This window comes from Budorcas taxicolor, chromosome 1 (assembly GCF_023091745.1).
Source record: "Budorcas taxicolor isolate Tak-1 chromosome 1, Takin1.1, whole genome shotgun sequence".
NCBI classification, from domain to species: Eukaryota; Metazoa; Chordata; class Mammalia; order Artiodactyla; family Bovidae; genus Budorcas; species Budorcas taxicolor.
Window position 1 is genome coordinate 189,617,465 of NC_068910.1, and position 27,848 is coordinate 189,645,312.

At 41.1% G+C, this 27,848-nt stretch overlaps 1 protein-coding gene across 1 annotated transcript in view; it reads left to right on the forward strand.

The window, feature by feature from the left end:
* Positions 1-27,848, forward strand: part of SLC9A9 (solute carrier family 9 member A9) — a 648,823-nt gene that overhangs the window by 522,453 nt on the left and 98,522 nt on the right. The window contains exon 14 of the mRNA XM_052640419.1: positions 7,079-7,158. Coding sequence (XP_052496379.1) covers positions 7,079-7,158 — 80 coding nt within the window. The remainder of the gene's footprint in view (positions 1-7,078; positions 7,159-27,848) is intronic.

Here is a 27,848-nt window from a genome sequence, read left to right on the forward strand (position 1 = left end):
TTCGTTTTCAGGCAAAAATATAACACTCTGTTCAGTTCAGTTCAGTTGCTCAGTCACGTCCAACAGGCTTCCCTGTCCATCACCAATTCCTGGAGCTTACTCAAACTCATGTCCATAGAGTCAGTGATGCCATCCAACCATCTCATCCTCTGTCATCCCCTTATCTTCCTACCTTCAATCTTTCCCAGCACTCAAATCACAAGTCTAAATGTAAGACCCTTATCCTTGCTGTGGTGTTTGTGATTTGGAGTTCTGTCATTGGGGAATAGCATGAGCTAGGATCTTCTTGTTCCAAAGTACCTTTTCAACTCCAGTGCCTTTTACATGTAGAACTTACAATTCTATTAGTAGTATGTAGTTGTATCAGGCTTCTACTGCTTCACAATAAATTGTCCCAAAAATTAGTCGCTTGAAATAACAAACATTTATTACCTCACAATTTCTGTGGGTCAGGAATTTGAGAGCAAATTAGCTGAGTGTTTCTGGTGCAGGGTCTCTCCTGAGGTTGCAGTCAGGATGTCAGCCAGAGTTAGTCATCTGAAGGCTCGCCTAGGGCTGAAGGATCCACTTCCATATTGGCAAGAGGCCTCAGTTCCTTGCTAACTCTTCACGGAGACTCAAACCCTTACCATATAGATCTCTCCACAGAGCTGCTTGAGTGTCCTCACGATATGGCAGCTGACTTCCCTCCAGTGCTTCAACAAGACAGACAGCAAGGAGGAACCCACAATGCCTTTTTATGACCTACTCTTGGATATCACCATCCCGTCTGCTCCATTCTATTGATTAAAAATGAATCACTAAGTATGGTCCACACTCAATAGGAAGGGAAATTAGTCTCCATTTTTTTAACTCATGTCTACTATTTATTGGACAATTTGTGAAGCACTATGAAACATAAGGCTTCTCATGGAAGCCCTATGAGGTAGGTATTGCATCCACATCTCACAGAGAATACAACAGTTTCAGAAAAATAAGCCACTTGCCCCTGATCACACTGCAAGGGAGAAAGTCTCCATCTTTTAAAGGAATAGGTACCAAAGAGTTTGTGAATATATATTTTTAAATCACCAAAGTATTATATTTACCTGAGCCAAACAATTTATTTTCACTGAATTAACTTGAATCCTTTGTACAGACAAAATTATTTTTGAAGCAGTCCCCATCCTTTTTCTGTGGTAGTGAAACCATGAGTTTAGCCCATCTGGTCATGTATCTGTGTTGTCTAAGTTTCCTCCTGGCAGTTTTATTCATCCTTGTCTGATTGTTTCCTTCATTTTTTTTTTTCTCCCTAAGCATGTATTTTCTGAGTATACCTTCTTGGGAACATTTATGAATTTATCATGGTGTGGGAAAGGTAGAAATGTTTGCATAAAATACTTTCGATGTGGAGGCTAAGAATTAATTTTACTTTTTAAAACATAAATTTGAAAAAAAAATTTCCTTTTTCCCCTCAACTGTATATGCCCACCCTCTTTAGAACCCAGAACTCTTTCCCTTTAGGGACAGAGACTCTAGTCCTCTCCTTGATTATCATAAAATCAAGGCAATAAATTTGAAATTATCACATGAATACATTCCAAACTGGGGGAGATGGTAGGGCAAAAGTACTGCTATCAAATTCCATTCACACTTACTACTGGAAAAAGTGCTCTGGAACCATAAGGAACCCTACAGACTTATTATGATAATTACCTGTCATTGTCATCATTCTGTACAACCTCCGTTGACTTTAGTATTGAATACGAAATCTTGAGAAATAGAAAGGAAAATCTTCTCTCTCTTAATCCGCTGAATCCCCATGAAGTGAGGAGCAATCCCATAAGATTAGCCCACAGCAGAGATTCATCTGGTTCACTTAGCAAAGGTCCCTCGTTTGAATATTGATAGAGGAATGTATTTACATTGGCTTAGTTCTTTCTCACTAAGGTTAATACAGCAAACAATCCCCTCCTGCTTCAGTGTCTGGTTTTCAAAGATTTCTTGCCAGAGCCTTTTGTTTTCTCTCAGGGATCCAAATAAGCATAAAACAAAGAGTACCTTCATAATTTTCCTCTTGCTTCCTCTCTAGGGTGTTGCTAGAGGGGTCACTTAAAAGACAACTGCTCACTCCCTACTGTGTTCCTCCACTTCCTGATCTATTCCCTTGTTTAAGGAGAAAAAGGAAAGAGATCAAATGCCGCGGTCATTGGTGCGTTTTCCCAGAAATAGAGGATAATAAAGGAACCCGAAATTGCACATATATCAAACACTGTGCCTCTTAGAAGTATCAAGGGCAAATAAAAGCTAAGATTCAATGCCCTTGAATCTCCAGTTCCCATTTACAGCTGTGAAACATGAGGCTCAGAGTTGGAAAGTGTATCATTATTATTGAATGGGAGACAGTCGAGAGAACTCAAATCTTGGTCTTCAGTTTCTGGATCCTCTGCTTGTTCCAACATGTGTGCCACTTCCTCTCTGGCATCCAAGAACTCAGGAGAGAAGATATATTGCTAGCAATAAAGAAAATATCACCATGTTCCAGATTTTTCTGATGACTGCTCACATCCGTTGTCCTGGGGTGTGATCTGATCTCAGCTTCAGAATAATCTAGGTAAATTGATGCTACCTGCTGTCCTCTGCCCATCTGGGCCCTCCCAGGCGCTTGCCCTCTGTGCTGCCTCATCAGATACTTCTCATGTTCCTGGGTGGCTGCAAAGGCTGGCCTTCCCTTGGAACATTTATCTTCAACCCCCAGTGAACAAGCAGAGCACATAGTGGACTAACTCATTTATTTCTCCTCATTTATTGATGGCCTTTCATAACCAAGTTATTAAGTCATCAATAACTTCAGAGAAATAAATGAATGGATCCAGAACTGGGCCAACAGATATTTAAGACATACTCTGAACATTTTATCTCAGATCAGCAGAAAAAGTCAATGCTGGGTCCTCAGTGGTATTTTCCTTACCTGGAAACACATGTTCTGTATTTTATTCTAATGGAACCCAGTTTATTTCTCTACAAAGTAGTGAAATGACTAACTTCTCCAGTATCCCAAGTAAATTAAAGTTTGAAAAATAGATTATATGTGTTAACATTTTTTCCCAAAATACCATCTAGTATGTGTTGCTCTCATCAGCTGGCAAAAAAAAAAAAATAGTTCTGGAAGATTTGCCAGAAATAGATTATAAATTCTTTCAGGAACATTTGTAAGTTCTGATATTCGCCTCAGGAGATAAACTAAAATGAAAAGGAGATGGAAAAGGGAGTGAAAGGCAGGGAGGGTTTCTAAGACCCTGAGAAACCCCTGAAATTTAGGAGTCTAAAGAAATTTGTAACACTAAAGTTACGTTTCTATACAGATACTTTCTGACATGTCAGTGGTTCAGCCACCTGAGAGGAGCCATGCATTTTATTTATGTTTGGGGGTTTATACAGCTGCTCTGTCTCAACCTTGGGTTGAGACATTTGCTCTAGTTTGCTCTTCACTAACCCCAGGACCCCACGATAAGAATTTTGGCTACTGCTGAGAAGCCACAAGTGTGGCTGGAAACCTCTCTGTGCCACAGTTGCCTCAGTTTCCTCATCTGTAAAGTGGGAATAATAATATATAAGCAGCACTTTGAATAGTGTCTGGTACATGGTATCTGTTCAAGAAGTGTCAGCTGTTATTGTTGTTGTCATTAATGATAATACGGTATTTTCCATATGGTTAGGACCTCAGAAACCAGTCAATCTATTTTCCTCAATTCATTTTACAGACAAGGAGACTGCAACCCAAATAGCTTATCAAGCAATGTACATTCTTTTCAACATTTAAAGGCTGAGTGAGAGACCAGCAGAAAGAATATCATCTTTGTTTTTTATTAACTTTTTATTTTGTATTGGATTATAGCCTAGAAACAGTGTTGTGATAGTTTTAGGTGGAGAGTAAAGGATACTGTCATACATATACATGTATCCATCCTCCCCTAAACTTCTTTCCCATCCAGGCTGCCACATAAAATTGAGCAGAATTCCCTGTGCTATACAGTAGGTCCTTATTGGTTATCCATTTTATATATAGCAATGTGTACATGTTGATCCCAAACTTCCTAACTATCCCTTCCCCACTCCTTCCCCCTGGCAACCAAAAATTTGTTCTCTAAGTTTGTGAGTCTGTTTCTGTTAAAACATCATCTTTGGAATCCATGAGTCATACATTCAAATTCTAGCTCTGTAGCTTGCTCGCTGTGTGACTTTGGACTCATCTCTTTTCTTTGAGTCTCACTAGATCCTCACTTGTAAAATAGGCATAACACAACTTACACTGATGGATTGTTGTGAAAACTGAAAAATAATGACTGAAAAAGTTAATGACTGGATAATGTGACCAACACACTACCTAGGAATTAATGAGCATTCCATAGCTGAGGACTGTTACTGCAAATGTCATTCAACTGGGCTACTGCAGAGTGGGGGCTAGAAGCCTGGGCCCCTAACTGCCAGCTAAGCTCACCACTGTGCAGCTCACCTTAACTTAGAAACAAACAACCAAATAAAAAAACAGAAATTTGCTTAACTCCTTTCTATCAGTTTTCTTCAATGACTATCTTGTCATCAGTGGATGTTCAGTTCAGTTCAGTTGCTCAGTCATGTCCAACTTTTTGTGACCCCATGAATCACAGCACACCAGGCCTCCCTGTCCATCACCAACTCCCAGAGTTCACTCAGACTCACACCCATTGAGTCAGTGATGCCATCCAGCCATCTCATCCTCTGTCGTCCCCTTCTCCTCCTGCCCACAATCCCTGCCAGCATCAGAGTCTTTTCCAATGAGTCAACTCTTCGCATGAGGTGGCCAAAGTACTGGAGTTTCAGCTTTAGCATCATTCCTTCCAAAGAAATCCCAGGGCTGATCTCTTTCAGAATGAATTGGTTGGATCTCCTTGCAGTCCAAGGGACTCTCAAGAGTCTTCTCCAACACCACAGTTCAAAAGCATCAATTCTTCAGCGTTCAGCTTTCTTCACAGTCCAACTCTCACATTCATACATGACTACTGGAAAAACCATAGCCTTGACTAGACTAGCGATCAAAATTAACTATGCCTCTTGATGGATTAAATTTGTAACTCCTTGTTGTTCTTAAAAAAAAAAAAAGAAGAAAGCAAGCAAGAACTCCCCAGTGTTGGCCCAGAGCTTTTCTACCTAGTTTAGTTTAGGGAGAACAGTTTTACTCTCCCAGCTGTGCCCCAGCTGCTGACCTGTTTGAGAGATGGTGACTCAGAAACAGCTTGCAAATGTTCCAAGATGATGAAGAAAACACTAAGTATAGCAACAACTTTGCAAATCTGACACCTTTTGCATGGTAGAAATAGCTAGAGAAAAGTTCAGGGAAGAATGGAAATTGAATTGGACACCCTGGTTTCCTTTTACTGGAAATGTAATGAATAAATTCTAACTCTAGATAACAGGGCATGGCATTCCAGGTGTATCAGAAAACAGATCTATGGAACTCAAACATCCATGGAAAGATCATGGATGTCCCACTGAGGAGCTGGGGATGGGGCATGTGGTTAGGTAAGTTTGAGAAAAGCTTCCCTCTCAAAAGTTTACAATGCTCACTTATAAATGAAAGATTCTAAAAATTTCTGTAAATAGCAATCCTGCTTAACATGCTCAAACCCACCTTTTCCTGAATGATTAGTACAGAATTTCCATCAACATCACGTAGAACAGTGGCATGCTAAGGAATGCTATTTAGGAAACTTCAGTGTTGGAAATCAGAGATCTTCAACCACCAATGAGAAAGCCTGCCAGTTTGGGTTTTCATTTTATTGTTGAGTTTCTGTTTCAATCATTTTAGACAGATTTTGATGGCTACCTAGAAAGGGTCACGCTTAAGCTTTCTTACATCCCCATTTTGTTTGTGAGGCATGGAACTGAAGCACCTGCTATGACATGTGTTTTGAAGCAGAATACAGCCTATTATGTTCAGTTATTTATCATTAACCATCAGTGGTACTGTCTGGAGAGAGGAATAAAAAGTAAATACATTAAATGAAGCAAATTAACTTAGATTAATCTAAAGGCTGGCTTTGGAGCAGCCAGTGGTTTGTCACTGTCTTCCATGCATCCTGATTTCTTGAGAACGTTCACTTACTAGTGGACTGTGAACTCTTGAAACCATTTGGAGATGGAAACCAAGGGTCCAAACAAAGCAATGAAATCCATTTTAATATATAAATGCTTTTAATGATGGAGATAACTGCAACTGATTGAAGTCCGAAATTTTCTTTTCTTAATATGTGAAATGGGATACAAAGAAAAAGATAAAATGTCACTGAATCTCCTTCATACCACACTGCAATGTTCATTATCATCTACCTGTATAAAGTTCACAAAAAATTTTCACCTTTTCCCTTTTCTAACATTTTTATCCTCTACTGTTCATAATCACCCACTAAATGCTTTTTGTCCTTCTTAATTCCTTTTCTTTGTCCCTCCCACTGTGGTCCTTTTGGAAAAAAGACAGGAGGCAAGGGGGCTGGGAGATAAACACATTCAGTTATTATAGGCTTCTTAACAAGAATGTCTATTTCAAAACTTCAGAATTGAAGGGAAAGATATCAAAAAATTAACCAGAGCCTTTGGTAATGATCTATCAAAAAGAAAATGAATGAAAACTAGTTTAACAATGATTAGACTGTTAGCCCTTTAGTCTTGACCTTTTGGTAAATCATAAATAAATACCATCCAAATTTGACAGAAGTAACTGCCAAATTCCCACAATAGCAATCTGACAGAAATATCATTTTTATTGGTGTCAAAAAAGTGGCATTTCTAAGCTGTTTAATAAAAGAGGGATTATTAAGAAAAGTAAATGTTGAATTATGCCACAAGAGTCTCATCCATATGGCAAGATCTATAAGCTAATTGCTTGGCAGCTGCTTCACTATTTAGATAAAAATGCCTCTACCTGGAAAGTTGTTTTTTAAGTGGTTTAATTTGATATATAGTTAAAATATACTAAATACATACTATATATTAATGTTGATATGTCAGTATTTTATATTGATCATTTCTCTAATGACTGCTTCTACTGTCCCTTCTCCAGGAAGCAAATAATTTGGGTAAAAGCACGACAAAATCAGAGAGTGCCTGGCTCTTCAGAATGTGGTATGGCTTTGACCACAAGTATCCTTTGATAATGATCATCTTCCAGATCCTTCTATATGGCAGAGATGAACTTTGAGCACTTCATCACTGAGGTATGTGCCTCTGCTCTGCAAGAAACACCAAAAGGTAAAGTGAATTTGTGACCAAATTTAACCGAAAGAATGATTTCAAATAATCAAAACGTATGTCATTTATACTTACGTGTTGTGAAGAGCTAACGTGAAATCTCTCAGAAACAACTGAATTTGGTGTGTGTGTGTGACAATCTGCAATTTCCTAATGCCAGATGACAAAATCGTGGAGTCTTGAAAAATGGACCTATTTCACTGTTCATCCCTTTGTAAAGATATCATTTCTGGTGGAGTCGGTCAGGATGACAAAGCTCCTTCACCCCTCTGCTAGGAACCCATTTATCTGTTTTTGTTTCATGCTGTAAAAAATGAAAGGGAAGGGGGAGAAGGAAGAAGGAATGGTCCAAGGATAAGAGTGAGTCCGGTCATCACACTGTGAAATAATACTACTTTGTTTTCCAGGAAACACTAAAGTTTTGTTTTGTTTTTTTTTTCCCTAGTCAAGGGCAGTTTTAAAATTCTAGCAATCAGTGTAAACATAGTGGCTCAGATACACGTTGCCATGTGACTCACAGGGCTAAGAAGTCAGGCCTGGAGGGCTTTGCCATTGTGAGTTGCAGTAAGCGGTCCATCTCTAATCCCAGGCAAAAGCACCCCAGAAGAAAGGAAAGAATTGCGCTGAAAATTGAATGTGTTGGGTCTTTGTAGTTAGTTTTCCACAGTCACAAATCCCTCTGCTTTCAGGGAGAAAATGTCAGTCACTGGGTGATTTTAAAGCAGCTTGGCAGTGATTTAAGCCACAGCAGATCAGTGGGAGAGGAAGAAGAATTAAGAACGGGTAACAGAAAGTCAAAGAATAAGATGAAGAAGAGGTAAAAGTGGAAAGGGAAGAGGAGGCGAGAGAAATACAGGAAATTCACAGCAGAAAGGAAACAAATTAGAGGAATGACTGTAGAAAGATACAAGTGACTTGAATAATCAAAAGTAAATCAAGGTTAAAATTAGAAAGCAATTCTGGGAAAGTAGAGCATTCCAAGAATTATGAAATAGAGGTGTGGAAGGTAGAGATTATGGTTTTGTTTTTCGATATTCCTGTTATCTATGGACAAATACCTTGTCTTGCTCAGTCTTGAGCTTTCATGGACAGTGTAGGCTGCCTCCACCCTAAAAGTGGCCCATCTTGGCTATTAACTGCCTCCAGGAGGTGCTGGTACCTCATTAACCACTCACTGGTCCCTGGCTTTTAGCAGGTTATGCAGGTTTATGTTCCAGGTTGTGTTTCTTCTAGAAATATATTTCCCCTGCCATTGCTTAGGTATCAATAACCAAATTTGTAAGAAGTTATAAAAATCTGGCTAAAGAGTACATATCATGGCTGCTTGCTTATGACAAATATAGGGGAAGATAATGTTTTGGGGTTCCTGGACCCGATATCCGACTTGTGTGAACAGAGGCTTCCCCATCCATCCAAGCAACGTGCTGGATACCAGCTCAGTGTCCTACAACCCGACTCAATCCTGACATTGCCTACCTGGATACAGTGTCAGATCCTCTCAGGTAAGGGCTTGGTCCCACAAGGCTGCTACCCTCACCTCTTCAGATACCAGCCACAAGCCCAGGTTGCTACTTATGCCTCCAATCTATCTGCTAGAGGTTGGAGGTTCCATGACCTCCTCCTTGGATTCGATTAATTTGCTAGAAAACTTCACAGAACTCAGAAAAACATTTTACTTACAAGATCACTGGTTTATTATAAAAGGATATAACAGGAAAAGCCAGATGGAAGAAGTGCACAAGAGAAAGGACATGGAACTCCAATGGACTCTATGGGTACACCACTCTCCCCAAATCTCCGCCTGTTCACCAACCGCTAAATTCTTCTCAACTCCATCCTTTTGAGGTTTTATGGAGGCTTCATTGCATAGGCACAATGCATGAATCATTGGCCCTTGGTGACTGAAATCCATTACCAGCCCTTCCCTCTTTCCCAGACGTGGGGAAGGCAGGGCTTGAAAGTTCCAACCCTCTAATCACTTGGTTGGTTCTCCTGGTATCCAGCTCCTGACCTTAGACAGGGTCCAAATGTCACCCATTAACATAACAAAGGATGCCTTTTTGCTATCATCACTTAGGAAATTTAAGGGTTTTAGGAGCTCTGAGACAAAACTAGGGATGAAGACCAAATCGATATTTCTTATCATAAACCGCAATATCACAAGATGGCAAATCAGAAATTAGATAAAAGATGGTTCTGTTCAAATTCTGACAGTGTTGTAAGGAATGCTTTACGATGAAGAAAAGAAATAAAATGGAAAAAAATAACTGGGAGACAAGAAAATGAAAGTGGCAACCGTCCCCAAGTTTTATCTTAGAGCAATGACAACTAAATTCAGATGATGTCATAGATTTTGTCTCACATTTCACCAGGGGATTGTTTCCATGTGATTATGGACAGACTAGCAAAAACTGAAAGCAGGCTTAACACCCTTAGTAATATCCCTTCTCATGGTAATTTGTCCTCCTGTGCATTCATTCTAGAAATTGCAGGACGACCATCACTGCATAAATATATTTTCTCTTAGAAAACAGAGCTTTTATATCCCAGTTGTGCTCTGAATTCATACCCAAAGAGTAGCAAAACCAACCAATTTCCACTCTGTACACTCTTGATTTGTCTGTATTTTTAGAGATAAATTATTCTCTTGGCATTTATGCTCATTCTATTGTCCCCCCAGAACCCCGGTGCTGTGCCCCCACGGACCTCATGGGTAGGCTATGCCAGGTGCGATCAGTGTACAGGTGATCTCCCTCTTCCAGGGTCAGGTTGCCTGGCTCAGGCCAAGACAGAAATTGTGAGGCCAAAAGAAATGGACTGTGCAGTTTGCAGCTGCTCAAGTTTCATTTTAGTAAAACTGCATCCTGCAAATGAAACATCATAAAGAATTACTGACAAAAGGAAGAATGAAGGAGCCTTTGTATGTACCTTTATCAGTCAGCATTCTCTGGAGAAACAGAATCAGTAAGGAGTACACACGTATACATACGTATACCTATACACATACGCATACACATGGATTTACTTCAAGGAATTGGCTTATGAGTTTGTAAGGGTGGCAAGTCCAGAATTTGTAGGGTACGCTCTTAATCTAGACACTCTCAAGCAGGAGCTAAGATTCAGTAATCTTGAGATAAAATTTCTTCTTCCTCAGGGAAACCTCATTTTCCTCTTAAGTCCACTCAACCGATCAGATGAGACCCACTTACATTACTGAGGATCATCTCTTTAAAGTGAACTGACTGTAGATGCTAGTCACACCTACAGAATCCCTCCATAGCAACACCTAGATTAGGGTGTTGTTGTTTTTTAATTGGAGTATAATTGCTTCACAATGTTGTATTAGTTTCTGCTGTACAATAACATGAATCAGCTATAAGTATACATATATGCCCTCCCTCTTGAGCCTCCTTCCCACCCCTCTAGGTCATCTTAGGGCACCAAGTTGAGCTCCCTGTATTATATACAGTGGCTTTCCACTAGCCATCTATTTTCCTGTGGTAGTTTTAGAGTTTGATTGAATAACAAGGTAGCCTAGTCAAAAAAAGACATTAATCTTAAGTGTCACAGTACTCAGTTCACATTCAACTATTGTCCAATATTCAGACTCAAGGAAGAAAGATCCTCAGCTCACCATCTGCTGCTGCTGCTCACCATCGGTATCAATAAAAAACAAGTCACTATTGCTCATATAGTTTTGTTTTCTTTTTTTACTTTATCATAGCATCATTAATATATACTATTGTTTTTGTTCAGTCACTGAATCATGTCTGACTCTTTTGCAACCCCATGGATTGTAGCCTGCCAGGCTCCTCTGTATGTGGAATTTCCCAGACAAGAATTCTGGAGTGAGTTACCATTTCCTTCTCCAGAGGATCTTCCTGACCCAGGGATTGAATCTGTGTCTCCTGTGCAAGAGGTATCTCCTGCCCTGCATGTGGATTCTTTACCTCTGAGCGACCAGGGAAGCCCAGTTAATACACATGCATTCCTACAAAAATTTTCCAAAAGCTACAGAAGAATAAAAATAATAAAAATTAGCATTCCATAAGGCTGAACAATGGCCAAGCACTGTGTTGAGTACTTTACATTATAATTTCATGTCACCTCCACAGCTCTGTAGGCAAGTGGGAGGGTCTAAGAGTATAATACCACACAAATGGACTACTGATTGTGTCCACCTCTGATGAAACAGCCTGAGCTCTCTCATTCAAGAACATTGCTGGAAGCCTATGGTGCCAAAATTGATGATTAATTAAGATTTCATTATGATTCCCTGTGGGCAGCAATTCTGAGTCATGCGATGCAAAGCAGAAATTGAGAAGGGGAAGATGTTACTGCACACCAGTGCTTTCCATTGAGAACATTATTTTGTTTAATCCTAATAACCACCCTTTCAGTTTCATTCTCACAAAGCCTCTCTTTGAGGTGAAAGAAACAAAATCTCAAAGGACTTAAATAGCTTTCTTAAGGTTCCATACCTAGTGTCAGTTCCATGGTTCAAGCCCAGATCTATCACAATCTAAAACCCATAAATACCCTTAAATGAACTTTATCATTAACAACTCTGTGTCCTTGATAGCCCTTATTTACGTGTAAACCCCATCTCCATACCTTCAGAATTCACTATTAAAGCAGTGACTATTATGACTGCTCACATTGTGTCGTGCAGAGCTCACATTTCATACATTTGTTGAATATATATGGGGTGATGCTTTGAGAAGACTCTTGAGAGTCCCTTGGACAGCAAGAGGATCAAATCAGTCAATCAACCCTGAATATTCATTGGAAGGACTGATGCTGAAGCTCCAGTACTTTGGCCACCTGATGCAAACAGCTGGACTCACTGGAAAAGACCCTGATGTTGGGAAAGATTGAAAGCAGGAGGGGAAGAGGGCGACAGAGGATGAGATGGTTGGATGGCATCGCTGATTCAATGGACATGAACTTGGGCAAACTTCAGAAGATGGTGAGAGACAGGGAGGCCTGGCTTGCCGTAGTCCACGTGGTCACAAAGAGTCAGACACGACTTGGTGACTGAACCCACACAAGGTTAGGGATCCTGGTAGGTCACCCTAAGAACACTACCACTGAGGAGTCTCCAAGTTTCTGAATCAGGTTCTCAGCTTTTCAGAGGCAGAGTTCAATATGCCAAAGACTCCAAGAATGGCTTAGTTTCATAGAGATGGATGCACTCTAGCCAAACTCCAGGAGGCACAAGTAGAAAGCAAACATAAATTCCCAAATCATCATAGATATCCTCATGGCGGGGAGGGAAATTCTTTTTTCCTTATTTCTTTACTTTTAAATTTATTTTTGGCTGTGCTGGGTCTTCGATGCTGCACATAGGCTTTCTCTAGTTGCAGTGAGTGGGGGCTTCCCTTCACTGCGGTGTGCAGGTTTCTCATTGTGGTGGCTTCTCTCGTGGTGCATGGGCTCTGGGGCATGCAGGCTTCAACAGTTGTGCTCCCAGGCATTGGAGAAGGCAATGGCAGCCCACTCCAGTGTCCTCGCCTGGAGAATCCCAGGGACGGGGGAGCCTGGTGGGCTGCCATCTATGGGGTCGCACAGAGTCGGACACGACTGAAGCGACTTAGCAGCAGCAGCAGGCTCTAGAGCACAGACTCAGTAGCTGTGGTGCAGCTGCTTAATTGCCCAGTGACATATGGGATTTTCCCCATAAGTGATCGATCGATACACGGGATCAAACCCATGTCCACTGCATTGGCAGGCAGATTCTTAACCATTGGACCCCCGGGGAAGTCTGGGGAGGGATAGTCCTTCCCAGCCTTCAGAAGGGTCAAGTCATAGTCTGGTCCCTGATGTCCCTCTGGCCCCTCTCTTCGTCTTGCTCACTGGCTCACTCGACTCCAGCCCCCATGGCCTTCCTGAGATGCACCAAGCACCTCACTGCTTCAGGGCATTTGCCCTGCTCCTCTTCCTGCCCTCTCACTTGGGATACTCTTCTCTCAGACATTCACATGCCTCCCTCCTTCAACTCTTCTATCCAGCTTAGCAGTGAGACCTTCCAGGTTCCATATTTGAAGTAGCTGTCCCAAGAGAAGCACTCCCTCACCCCTTCCCTGCTTTGTTTTTCACCATCATGCTTATTACCATCTGACACTGTGTGTATTTTTTGTATTTGTTATAATATTCTTCACCAACCAGGATATATGCTTTCTGGGGACAGGGATCTGAGTCTGTACTCAAGGCATAGAATAGTATTTAGCACACAGTGAACACTCAATATATATTCGTTGAATGAATGAATGAATCAAGCAAGCAACATTTTCTATCCAGGGCACCTTCATTCTACACCCTGATATAACAGAAAAATCCAATTAATTATCTGAAGGTTGCTAAGTGAGTATGAAAGCAGAGCAAGGCAGAACAGGTAATCTTAGTTGTTTTCACCCAAGCTGCCTTTTAGCACCAAAAAGCACATCCCCATGGACACCCACCTCTCCCCTCAGCCTCAGTGTCCCTGGCAGGGACAGCCACCACAGTCCACTTGGATCCCTGTTGCCTCACTGATCTCCTTCCTATGGTTGGTCCATTTTCCCTTAGGTTTAATTAGCACACCTGATCTCGCCTATGCAAGCCTGGCTCTGGCTTAGAAGCCTTTGTCTGTCTGAGTGACTGTATCTTATCTCACCAATTGTGTATTGATTTTATTTGTGTACAGAAGTCAGAACTTCAGAGCTACCTATCATCCTCACTAACAATCTCTTATAATGAGAAGAAATTGATGCCCCCTTACTCAGATTTTAAGACATCAGATAAAACGGCTTGCTTAGATTCACAGTGTTACAGCTGGTGTGGGAGTCGTAGGTTGCCCCGTTCATTGGTGACTAATAATGCTGCTGGACTGTCTGCTTCCTACCGTCTCTCTGTTTTTTCATTTATCGTCTCTCTCCTTAAGTACGTGTATATATTTGTTCTACAAATGTGAATGACAGAGGATAAGAATGACCTTTTCCAAAATAAAAAGGGCAGCCTAAAATCATTTTTAGCACTTCCTGAATGCTGGCAACCACCAAAAATAAGGAGTTATCCTGTGGTTGCCAACATTTTACATAGTGTAAAGAAAGCACAAAGATAACAATGGATTGGCAAGTTGACACAGTAACAGAATTACATAAAGTCACATGGATGAAGACTTCCTTCCCATCACTGGCTTGAAATGAACTGTGCACTAAGATATTACTAACAAAATATAAGACCCATGGCAGATGTGTGGATGCTGCGGCATTTGAGTTTTCCATTAAAAAGTCTGGCAAGAAAAGTGGCAGATGCCAGACCCCCTCCTGGACAAAAGAGTGACATTGCCTTCTAGGAAAAGTCAAATGTGAATATCAGGATAATCCAAAATGATGCTTGGAACCAGGTATTGGAATGGCATTGTAGTCTTAAAAGAAAAAAAGAAGGAAAAAGAACATGTTTCCTCTTAAAACTTGACAGAATTCATTATATCCCACACGGACATGCTTATTTTAAATCATAGGTATGAATATTGTAAGCAGCAATTTCCATTTTAAATGATGATCACTGCATTGCAGTTTTTTCTACTCTGACTAGCTGAGCATCTATGAATTATTTATTGGATTGGTACTGTGGCCTTGTGAATGACTTGAGTTTACTTCGCAAAAAACTCTCAGAGGAACAAGGAATATTAGCTCTGTGATTCCCGTTTTATAAATGAGGCAACTGAGCCCAAACGAGGGAAAAGACACCTCCAAGGTCAGTGAAGGACTTGGAGGCAGCATTCATAATCAACAAAGAGTGGGCTGTGTCCACCCGAAGAATCCACGGGTCCCTGTTCCAGGAGTCCCTTCACTGAGCGTTAATATGCGTGTGATTTTATTGTTGTAAGTATGCCTGGCCTACAGTTGGTAATTTGACATGATAGCTTCTTGAGTAGCTCATCAAAAACTTGAGCAGTCTGTAAGTAGCATGTGTTTTACTTTAAGCAGAAATCCAGAGGGATAGCAGAGGATAAAAGTAAGACGCTTTTTGTTGAACTTATTGAGTGCCTACTATGTGCCAGACAACATATTAGGTAGGTATGAGGCCAATAGCAAACAAGGTTAGGCAAGGTTGACTCTCATGAGGTCTTGCTTATTTGACTCATTAAAATCCGTCATAACTCCAGAGCTCCTTGAAATGCCAGGTGATCTTTAGTGCGGGAAAGAGAGACATTGGCACCAGCAGAGTTTAATGGGGGGAATTTTTTAGGGAGCCATAAATTAAAATAATTTGTCACCCTTACTTGCAAAATGTAACCAGGTACCTCCATAAGTGGTTTCAGAAAGCCCCCAAACTTCAAACGATTTGAAACAAATGTAAGCAGTCAGCTTTCTGAAGACTCCCTCTAAATACATCCCTGATGGTATCCCATGTGAGGATGTACACAGCATTATAACTGCTTCCCTCCCAGGATGCTGGCTGCAGGAAAGAGCTGAGCTTCAGCAGTGGTGCAGCCAGCCCTCTCACCCAGGTGGTTAATCCACTGGGTATGCAGCTGGGTTTTTGGTCATCCTTGTCCTCACAAATGCTAATATAGAAAGATCTTGTAGATAACCTTTGATTTAGCACTTAAGTGTAGTGAAATTAAAATTCACTAAAAGAAAACACTAGCTTCCTGGATCCTTGTGTTCCTTGACTGCTTGGTGAGAACCAAAGTAGGGGGATGTTATCAGTACCTGCCAATAGCTGTCTTTGTTCAGGTCATAACTTCGCTCTTCCATAATTTCTTCTTCCATACCATGGAAATAATAAACACTATCCTCTGTTTTGGTTAAGTCCATTGGAAAAGTTGGCTAGTTATTTACTCAGCTTTGTACTGATGGCAGTTTGTTCAATCATCTCTCAGAGCCAAAACATGATTAAAACAGTTAGATAGTGCAATTTTCTTCAGACCCTGTGGCCTAAATACATTGAAGTATTCCATAACTGGACTGAAACTTTTCTGGAGTCTTGACAAGTGACTACAAGCATGACATTGTGAATTGTTGCCTGAACATGTTGCATAACCTACTGTGATTGTGGAAAGTTGTGGATCCCAAGATGATAGATAATTGAGTTTTTTACAATAATCTCAGGATTCTGTAAGAGTTTTGGCATCCTTGATTTGTTTTGCTTTATCCCCTGTAAAAGTTTTAATAATAATTCTGTTAAATGAGAATGCTTTCTCATTTTATCTTCACTGTAAGCAAAATGAAAATCTGAATTTATGCAAACAGGAAATCAGGTGACTCCTCCTCTTCTAAAATAGATTCATAAAAAAATTTCTTTAAATCCATTTTTAAAAAAACTTTTTTTTTTTTCAAAACAACTAGTTTTATTGGTTTCTGTGACGCTTAAGATGGATCTGTCTCATTGTGGCTTCTTCTTTGCCTTTGGATGTGGGGTATCTTTTTTTTTTATGGGTTCCAGCATCCTCTGTCAATGGTTGTTCAACAGCTAGTTGCAATGTTGATGCTCTGGCAGGAAGAGATGACCACAGGTACTTCTACTCTGCCGTCTTGAACCAGAGGTCCATTTTTTAAAAAATCTTTTGAGCACTTTCTCATTGAAAAGCACAATGTTAGGCTTTCCTCTCTTCTGTTTATTCATGTATTCATTACATATTTATCAAGAGGCTACCGTAAGTCATGTACTATATTCGGCATGAGGAATACAGCTGTTGACAAGTTCTCACAGAGCTCACATTCCAATCTGGTTCTGTTTTTAAGTTTCTGATTTACAGATGTCTTTCCAGAAAATGATAATGGTGTAAAGAAAGATAAACGTCAACATTCTACTCTTGGTTTTTAATCAAATAGAGGAAGGTCTGGCTCAGGGTCAAGGTTTGTGGATTTATTGTAGCTTACTCACTCATGGGGTCGCAAAGAGTCGGACATGACTGAACGACTGAACTGAACTGAACTGAATTCACTTACTAGTTGTGTCCTTTTAGGAATGTTATTTACCCTCTCTGGGCCTCAGTCTCTCAGCTGAGAGACAAGAATAATACAAGTCCTTACCTTATAAGTTTGTTTTGAGGATTAAATGAGTTAACCCAAAGCACTCAGCAAAGTACGCGATAATGTGAGCTTTATTATTGTCATCACTACCTGTTGATGTCTGTTTCTCTTAAAAGAAGGCATCATGTAATGTAATTAGTATTCATTGTCATTTGTTATCTCTGGGTGACTAAAATATCCATGATCATGTAGGCCTGTAATAATTTTTAGTTGCAATAGCCACATTTTAAAACAGTAAGAAAGTCTCAGTATCCATAAACAAAAGGTTCCACTCGGGTTGTAAATCAAATGCAACTCTTCTGACTCAATTTGAGTCAATGGACATAGCTGGGTGTTCAACACCTCCTTGTGTTCCCTATGATGCACATGTGATTGTTTCATTTACGATTTTTCTAAGTTATAGTACTTCATCCCATAGTTATTTTTCTGGAAATGACACCATAGAGAGCAATTTTGACTTGACAGAGAAGTGCAGCAATTTTTCTGCCCACAATGGAAGCTGTACAAGCCTTCAATGATAATTATTCCTCTTGTACCTTCTTGTGATAAAGGAAATCTTTTAATTGCACCTGTTAGGTGAAGCCATCATGTTTTGTCATTAGCATTGCAACGTTACATTTGAAGATTTCTAGGTCAGTACATACTGAATCCTTTTATTAGAAATAAAGAAGAAGGAAAAAATGTTAAGATTGACAAAAATATATATATAATCTTAATGTGGTCGGTTTTGAACTTAGTTTCAGGATTTCATCCCCATAGGGGAAAAAAGAGTAATTTGTTTAAATTGTCTTTCGTTGCTACTTGGTCACTCCTTCTCAGTCGCAGGAACCGAGCCATTTACAGGCTGACGACAAATCCATGTGTTGTCTGAGACATGTTAGCAGCATGAGCCTTGGTTGCTATGGTTCATATATTCTCACCGGACAGGGAGACAGAGGCCAAGTCTATTTTGCGGGTGGCAGGTACTCAGCCCTGATCTGCATATGAAGCGGCCATAGACACAGCACAAGGCATGCGGGCAGACACGGCCCTGCTCTGATGAGAGTTCACTCCACAAGGCGGATGGTGATGACGTATCCTCAGCATACGTCACGCCAACTCATAAATAAGAGCGGGTAAAGAGGTGTGTGTGCTGGTGGTGAATGGGGGAAGTAACTGTAGGAGAAATCACTGCTGTTCTTCTAGTCCTGTGGGAAAGAGTCCAGGGAGGAACTGGGATTTCCTGACATGAAATTAAACAATGGGAAGGGAAGAAGAGTATTCTGAGCAGAGGGAATACCGTGGAGGGAGGTCTTATGACAAGTGTGGCATCAACAGCTCACAGAAGCCTGAGTAAAGCTGCCTGAAAGACAGAGTTGGGAGATGAAATAGGACGTAGTCTCCAGAGAACTATAGGGTCAGCCCATGGAGCCAAGGAGGAAACTCTTATTCCTTACACCTAGTGCAATCAAAATTCTCTCTCACTGGGACCCCCCTGGCAGTCCAGTGGTTAAGACTTCACCTTCCAATGCAGGGGGTGTCGGTTCAATCCCTGGTTGGGAAACTAAGATGGCACATGGCTTGCTGCCAAACATACAAAAAATAACTCCATAAAACAGACGTGATGTTGTAACAAATTCAATAAAGACTTTCAAAAATGGTTCACATTTTTAAAAAATCTTTAAAAAATTCCCTCTCATTGGTATTAATTTTTTTCTTTGGTAACTCAGATGGCTAGCAGTAGAGTAATGTGTCACAGGCTAAAGAACCTTGAGAGTTCCTTTTCTGGCACAAAGCTGATTCATCTGCTGACAGTCATTTATCAGGTACCTACACATGTAATGCTTCCAGAATTAAATTGAATTTTACTATTTCCCCTGGAAAAAATAAATATGTTGTTTAAATTACCTTAAATCATTTTAACTAAATTTTGTTTTAAATACTTCTTTTCCAGAAGAGAAAAATATATAAGTATGCTTTCTAGCTTCTTCTGAAGCCACAGAGATAAATGAGAAATGACGGTTGCCCTCAAAATGCAATAACAAGGTAGAGACAGCAGCCACCACTCTAAGAACTGTATTAAAGTTATGAGCAAAAAGTATTATGGAAACCAGAGGTGTGTGTAACCAATTCACCAGTTTTGGAGAATCAGAGAAGCTACATGGAAGTCACTTTGAAACCAGAGGGAGAAAAAAAGGGGGGAGGGGAGGAAGAATCTGTAAGGAGCCGGACTGAGGATGTGAAGGGCATTCTGACAATAAAACAGCTCAGGCAAGGGCACAAACAGGGTGTGAGATGTTTGGAAAATGTTAAGAGTTTCAGTGCAGCTACATCAGTGGGAAGTGAAACTAGAGAGTTCTCATGTGGACAGATTGGGCTGGACCACACGTGTCACAGTCAAGAAGATGGATTTTATCTAATTGACAGTGGGAGACCAAGGCCTCGCTTTAAGCACAGAGTCACACAGTCCGTTTTGCTGTAATGAGAACTCACAGCTGTGTGGAGGGGGTGACAGGGAAAACAATAAACTGAGGACAATTCTGGACAGTTGCGCTCAAGAACACCCACCTGTTTTCTGTGTGGATGAAAATGAGGACAAGAATGTTCTTATTCTCCTTTGAAAAACATTTGGGAACACTTGATATTTGTTTCAGGGACTTCCCTGCCGGTCCAGTGGTTAAGATTCCGCCCTTGCAATGCAGGGGGCGCTGGTATGATCTGGTTGGGGAACTAAGAGCTCACATTCCTAGCCAGTGTGGCCAGAAAAACAAATAAATAAATTATCACTACAGCCCTATAAAATAGGCCATTTAAATATATATGTGTGTGTATGTGTGTGTGTGTGTTTCAAAACCAGGATTCTGTAACAATCTAGAGGGCTGGGAAAGGTTGGGAGTTGGGAAGGAGGTTCAAGTGGGAGGAAACATATATAGGTGGATGCATGCTAAGTTACTCAGTCTTGTCCAACTCTTTGGGACCCCATGGACTGTAGCCCTGCAGGCTCTGCTGTGCATGGGACTCTCCAGGCAAGAATACTGGAGCCGGTTGCTATAGATCTTCCCAACCCAGAGATGGAAACTGCATCCTTGCGTCTCCTGCATTGGCAGGTGGGTTCTTTACCGCTAATGCCACCTGGGAAGCCTCAACATAAGTACACCTATGGCTAATTCATGTTGATGTATGGCAGAAATTTAACCAATATTGTAAAGCAATTATCCTTCAATTAAAAATAAATTTAAATATATTTATGTTTCCAAACACAAATGTGTTAAAATAGAAAGGCGTCATTTCATTAAGAGATTGATTTTTTTTTTTTAGCTTCCATTAAGGAAAATGATCTGGTGGTGAAATTTTTAGGGTGTACCAGGAGGTTTTCTGGTTCAAAAGCCAACTAATTCAGCTTAGCTTCTGGTCTTACAGTTACCTTCCCATGGTCAGAATTGGGAGCGCCTCTGACAGAAAATGTCAGATTAAAAATCACTTTCAAACAAAAGGCTGTTTTCTGTTCCCAAACTGATAAACTAGAATGCCACCAGCCCTCAGGCCACACTCAGCCCTGGGGTCAGCCACTTACCAGTGGTAACTGACGCTTTTGAATGTAGGGGAAGAAGCACAAGAGAGCTAACCTTTTTCCAGAGGAAACAGACACATCCTCAAAGCATTGCCTTTGACATTCTTTAAAGCCATTTCCTTGGAATTCCTTGAAGTCCACCAGTGTGCTGAGTTTCACTGACCTGCTGCCTGTAAACATAGCCAGAGCTGCTTTCCAGCTTACAAATACAGTGTTTAATAGCTGGAACAGGAAAGACCACACGTAACTGCTGTGTCCCTTCCTCACTACCCTTTCCTGAAGCCACAAACACCTCTTCCCACATCCCTCAGCACCAGCAGAACTTGGTTGCAGGTGCCAAGCTCTTTGCTTTTCCTTCCCCTGCTTCATGTAGACAAAGGTCATACTTGCAGCTCCCAAGAGAAGGCCCGGCTGCCTGCATGCCCTACGAGAGGAGGGGACCCCCCCGGGAGCAGGGACCCCCCCACATCTTAAACAGCATAAGCCCAGAAGCCTGGTCTTTAGTTTAACAGATTCTTTTTCCTTTATTATTATTATTTTTTTTAATTTTTACTCTCAATCTCAAGTCCTCGGGCCTTCTCTGAACTGCAGTGTTCAGAAGATGAACATTATGGTAATTGGTAATTGCACAAGCACTTTGCAAACATCAAGTGCTTCATAAAGTTGAAATGATACCAAATCCAGTGACAGTTTTATAGGCCTGAAGGCCCTCAGACTCACTATGCAGATATAAACAAAGAACTTTATTACATTTTTATTATTTTTAAATTCTAGCTGATTTCCTGCTCTATTTGGGATTATTATGAGCACACAAGTCTCTTCTCAGTCCACAGATGGGCCTTACTGAGAAATCTTTCTCCCCAGATCCCTGGCGCTCACAGTCCCATTCTTCTGAAGATGATCCACTGTGAAATGGATGCATCCCATTCCTCTTATCAATTAGCCTGTTAAGAATGCCTGTCCTTGCATAATCTCACGTGCAAGCGAAAGTCACAAAAGTCAAACTCAAAAGCAGAGAGTAGGGTGGCGGCTACCAGGGGAAATGAAGAGATGTGGGTCACAGGGGGCAAAGCTTCAGTCATGCAGGATGAGTAAGTTCTATGCATCTAATGTACAGTATGGTGATTACAGTTTGTAATTCTGTACTGTGTACTTGAAATGTGCTGAAAGTATACATCTTAAGTGTTCTCACCACCAAAAAAGGTCACTATGTGGGGTGATGAATTTGCTAATCAGCTTGTGATAATCCTTTCACAGTGTATTATTGTTGTTATTCAGTCGCTCAGTCATGTCTGATTCTTTGTGACTCCTTGGACTGCAATATGCCAGGCTTCCCTGTCCTTCACCATCTCCCAGAGTTTGCTCAAACTCATGTCCATTGAATCAGTGATGCCATCCAACCATCTCATCCTCTTTCACCCACTTCTCGTCCTGCCTTCAATCTTTCCCAGCATCAGGGTCTTTTCTAATTAGTCGGCTCTTCGCATCAGACGGCCAAAGTATTGGAGCTTCAGCATCAGTCCTTCCAGTGAATATTCAGGGTTGATTTCCTTTAGGATTGACTGGTTTGATCTACTTGAAGTCCAAGGGACTCTCAAAAGTCTTCTCCAGTACCACAGATCAAAAGTATCAATTCTTCACAATGTATATGTATATCAAAATATCACTATGTACACCTTAAAATATCTTTATTTGTCAACTATTCCTGAATAAAAGCTGGGGGAAAAAATCTCTGTTCTTGACCTCCCAGCAAGTAAAGCTGGTGCTCTCCAGCTGAGGCCTTCCTTCCTAGTCTTGCCTTTGTATGAGGCATTTGTGTTCCTGCAAATGCAGGAACTGCATTTTAAATATAGGAACTGCAGCTTAAACCCACAATGACCACAGTTCTCTTGCTAGTTCAGTCTTTTCATAAATCTTTGAAAATTTGAAGATCTGGCTCGTAGGCCTGCCTCTCAGCTGTAGAACCTCAGGCTCTAGGCCTGTTCAGAGCCAACATTTTCTGATCTACAAAATGAGTATAATCATATCTGCCCCACTTAGTACCTACGATTTTCAAATGGAATAAGGTAAGTGAAACCACTTTGAAAACTCAGAAATATCAAACAAACACAAGATGTGCTTATTAAGTTTTTCTGCATGAAGCAAAGATCACACGTAAAGATAAGAGTGGGTGCCTGGAACAGACTGAAGACAGCAGCTTGGCCCATGTACGGCTGGCCGTGAGAGAGGAAGGGATTCAAAGGCTTTTCTTGGGGAAATCTGTGGAGATTTTGAGTATCACATCAGGTGACAATGTCTGGATTTGATTCAGCAGCTAATGGAGAACCGGATGATCTGTAGACAGGAGTGACAGAGCTTGTTTTAGAAAGACTGATCTAACAGCTTTGATTAGGGGAAAGAAACAAGGCCCTAAATGGAACTAGTTGCAATGGGACTAGAAAAAAAAGAGGTAGATGCTAGAAAACCCTGGCCCCCAATCCATAGAATTTGATGCTACGTTACTGAGGGCATCAGTGCTGCAGAGAGGAAGGGCCAGGGAGATGCAGTTTTTAGGAGGTGAGGGACTGCAGGTAGCTGCTGCTGCTGCTGCTAAGTCACTTCAGTCATGCCCGACTCTGTGCGACCCCATAGACTGCAGCCCACTAGGCTCCACCGTCCCTGGGGTTCTCCAGGCAAGAACACTGGAGTGGGTTGCCATTTCCTTCTCCATGCATGAAAGTGAAAAGTGAAAGTGAAGTCACTGAGTCGTGTCCAACTCTCAGCGACCCCATGGACTGCACCACACCAGGCTCCTCCATCCATGGGATTTTCCAGGCCAGAGTACTGGAGTGGGGTGCCACTGCCTTCTCCTGCAGGTAGCTGAGGGGGTCCAACCCTCTGCTTCTGCCTGTTACAGAAATGAGAGGCAGGAAGACTATAGGAATTCCCCTGCATACAAACAAGTTCCATTCCAAGAGTGTGTGCCTAAGTCCAATTCATTCAAGTTAGCCTACATACTCAACCAACAGAATAGACTATATAGTACCATACTGTAATAGGTTTATAATACTTTTCACACAAATAATACATAAAAACAAACATAAACAATAAAGAAAAACTATTAATCTTACAGTACCTTCAAAAGTACACTAGTACAGTACAATAGGGGGCTTCCCATGTGGTTCAGTGGTAAAGAAACCACCAGCCATCAAAAGAGGTGCAAAAGGTGCAGGTTCAATCCCTGGATCGGGAAGATGCTCTGGAGAAGGGAACCCACTCCTGTATTCCAGCCTGGGAAATCCCATGGACAGAGGAGCCTGGTGAACTACTGTTCATGGGGTCGCAAAAGAGTTGGACACAGCCTAGCGATTAAACAACAGCACAACAGCTGGCCTACAGAGGCAGGCACACACTTTCCCTTTGCATCTTTGAAAGTTCGAAACAAAGTTTCATAGATAAGGAACTTACTGGATCCTCTTGGGGAAGGGATGAGAGGTTGGTCCCAGCTCCCCTAGGTAGAAATCTATTTATAAGAACTTACACCATGTTCTTGTTGAACCTGTTCTTTGGGACAAATGAGCCACTGGGCCAGTCTTGCCTGGCATATAGTTCTCTTGACCTCTGAGTAAACTTGGTTTGTTCCCCTGAGCTGCTCTCTTACAAGGAGACGCTCTACAATTAAAATTCTACTCAAAAAGAGGCAGAACACTTATTTTTAGTATTTTATGAAAATTCAGTCTTATCAATTTGTCTTCTATTTGCAGACTTTGCTTAAATTAAACCTCAGGTTAACTTATGTTATGAATACAGCCCTGATACCATATCCTACCATGTCAAGTTCAAACTCATTAGCCTGGAGCAGCATAGGGGTGAGTCTAATAGCTAGGTTTGGTTATCTGTTACTTACTAGCTGTGTGACGTTGCAGAATTTACTCAAACTCTCTGAACCTTAATTCCCTAATCTGTAAAATGATGAAGATGATCATGACAATAATACCTATCCCTCAGGATTGTTGTAAGTTTCGCAATGGTAAACATATCTAGCATAGAGCTTAGAAAAAAATAGGCCCTCAATAAAAGGCTGCTATTGTTACCCTTATTCAGGGATATGAATTGATGTGTTCCACCCTCCTTCCTAACCACACACTACAGGTTTCCCTAATTCCATGGGCTGAGGCTTAGCCAGCCCAAGGAGAGGGGTTTCCAGGACTGACCTGGCAGCACCTATTTCTGCAGGAGCAAAAAGGCAATTTTTACTGCTCCTGTCTGTTAAGCCCACCCACAGGCTCTTTGGACAAAATAACTTTGTTCCAGCTCAACAGTGGTTCAAAAATGCCACATGTCCCTCACTGAGAGTACGTGCACAGAGGTAGGACCACTCCATGTGTATGTACCACTTCGGTCACCCTGTATCCAGGGGTTGGGGAAAGACAGGGTTCCCATGGCTGCAGTCAGCTGAGCACTGGGGCAGCTGACCTTGTCCTGCCCCATGATCAGAAGAATCCTTGGGGAATCCCATCTGGCCGTGAAAATAAAATGCTTATGTTTCTATCATAAAATATGATTGCAAGCATTACATGCAAGCAATTAAGTGAATAGAGTATTCCTTGTGAGAAAGTCAAGTATTCACCAGCTAAACCAGAAATCATATTCAAGGAGTATGCAGCTGGGCCCCAGAGATCACAAAGCAGCAAGATTATGAGTCACGTGTCCTGGTTTGGGGTCCTGACTTTGCGGGCTATGTGAGCTTGAGGCAACCCCTTCCAGCCCCAAGTCTCCTCATCTGTGAGGACCTGGAATGCCCCTTTCTGTTCTTTATTTTATTTGGTGTTTTTTTTTTTTGTTTGGCTGTGCCACGAGGCATGTGAAAGCATGCCTACCATGAGTTCTCTGATCCAGGATGACCTGGGCTCCCTGCAGTGGGAGCATGGAATCCTAACCCTGGACGCAGGAAAGTCCTCCGTCCTGTTCTCTAACCAGGAAGAACACTCCCCCAACACAGAGCACTGTTCCTGCAAGTTCAGAAATCCAAGGCTTTGACAGCCTGTGATACCCACACAGTATCCCCCACATTTTTTTTTTAATGGGCTTGGAAACTAGAATTCATTTTTCAGTATTGCATGTCTATTTATGCTTCCAACCAACACCACATTGCCCAACAAAAGTGCTTAAAACAAATTCTTCTGTAAGAAATGGGTCCCCCCAAAAGTCACTTTTATGAAAAGGAGTGTATATTCTCCCATGGTTGTGTGTGAAGAAAGAAAGACACCTCTGGCTCCCTGTTGTATGTTTGGAATCTACTCTCCATGAATAGGGTGCACTTGTCATATTTGTGTCCTTGCAAACTTAACAAGATGTAATATCCCCTTTGGATGGCATGTAGTAAATAAAGGTGTTTTCTTACACTCCCAGGAAGTAAATAATTGACATGGTAACTTCCTATGATTCAACCCAAGAAACATACATGAAAATGAAGGAAAGAAATGGAATAAAGTCCAATAAGCTGTTGTCAATAGCTGCTTACCTTTCCATCAGCTTTCAGGAAGAACTGATTTCACCCTATTTGTGATAGAAACAAAGAAACAAATCTTATATCACTTCCAACAAGCCATGAACTCATCTTTTTTATGATGCCCCTTAAATTGTCACCTTTCAAATATTTTTTTCTAACTGGATCTTCAACAACTTGATTCTGAAATAATTTCTTCAAGAGAGGGTTAGAAATAGCTTCTCTGCTAAGGCTGGTTGTGGATGAGAGAGGGCAAGTGACCACAGGGGTGGCTTTTCTGTTCTAGCACAGAGCAGGAGACATTCTTCCCTTCTTACAGAGAGAGGGCAAGTGACCACAGGGGTGGCTGTTCTGTGCTAGCACAGAGCAGGAGACATTCTTCCCTTCTTACAGAAAGAGAAACTGAGGTTCAGCAGAGGTGGAACTAAGACCCATGGCATGGGACAGCCCCACCCAGGGGCCCTTTCCTTATCTAGTGTTTCATCTCTGTGGACTTCCACTGTTTGATTTCTAATTTAGCCGAAAACGTTTACGTTTTCTTATAACAAATTCTTTTTGGAGGAATTTTGAATTTGACTTTTATTCTTTCACTTATCTGTTTCCTTAAGTGATTTGCTTGATTTCCTCTTTTGTCTGGCTCATCAATCCATTTGTTAACGCAAACAAACAAAACTATTTCTGCTCTTTTCCCAAGCTACCATCTGATTAAACCATACATAAAGCTGCTTCTCTATTAAAGCCCTCAATGATTAGTTGCCATGTTTGTGAACATTCTTGAACCAGTACTTGGCCAAATTCAAACATGAAATATATCTTGGATGTTCCTCGCTGAGAAAAATGCTATCCATTATCTCATAGGCTCACAGATGGGCACATTCTGAGAGTCTAGCAATTGCTTCAGTATGCCCCCTGCCAGATTCAAGTTCACGTCCTTGAATTGTTAGATGCTTTTTGTTTATTTGAGGTTTAGCTGGTGAGAAGAAATTACATTTCCTTTCATTTGCTATTCCAAAATAACTAGGCATTTTCCTTTCTGGAAAAAAGGCAAGTTAGATTTGCCCTTGGCCATGATATTACTTATTATTTGGTGAAGGAAACTGACAACAGTCATCTGAAAAGTTTTGTGGAGATTGTATGTAATGGCCTTTCTCACGATTTTTCTCTTGTTTTCTAATAGCTAGTGTTTTTCCTTTTCATTTTATCCAAAGGTTTTAATAAAAATAATATAATACAAAAAGGCCAGAGTACTGGGAAAGAAATGAGACTTTAACATGATCATTTAAGTTTTTTACAACATCAAGTATCAGTTTTCTTTCTCAGTTAGCTCAGCATTCATTTTGCTGAGAATAATGAAAAACTAAATGAGGTTCCCCTTTGAGTAAAGTTATGCTTTTCATTCTCTCCATTTTTCTCCTCATTTGGTCTCCAGTTCTTTGTATACATCCTTTACTCGGGCTTCCCTGGTGGCTCAGATGGTAAAGAATCTGCCTGCAATGCAGCCTGCAATGCAAGGGACTTG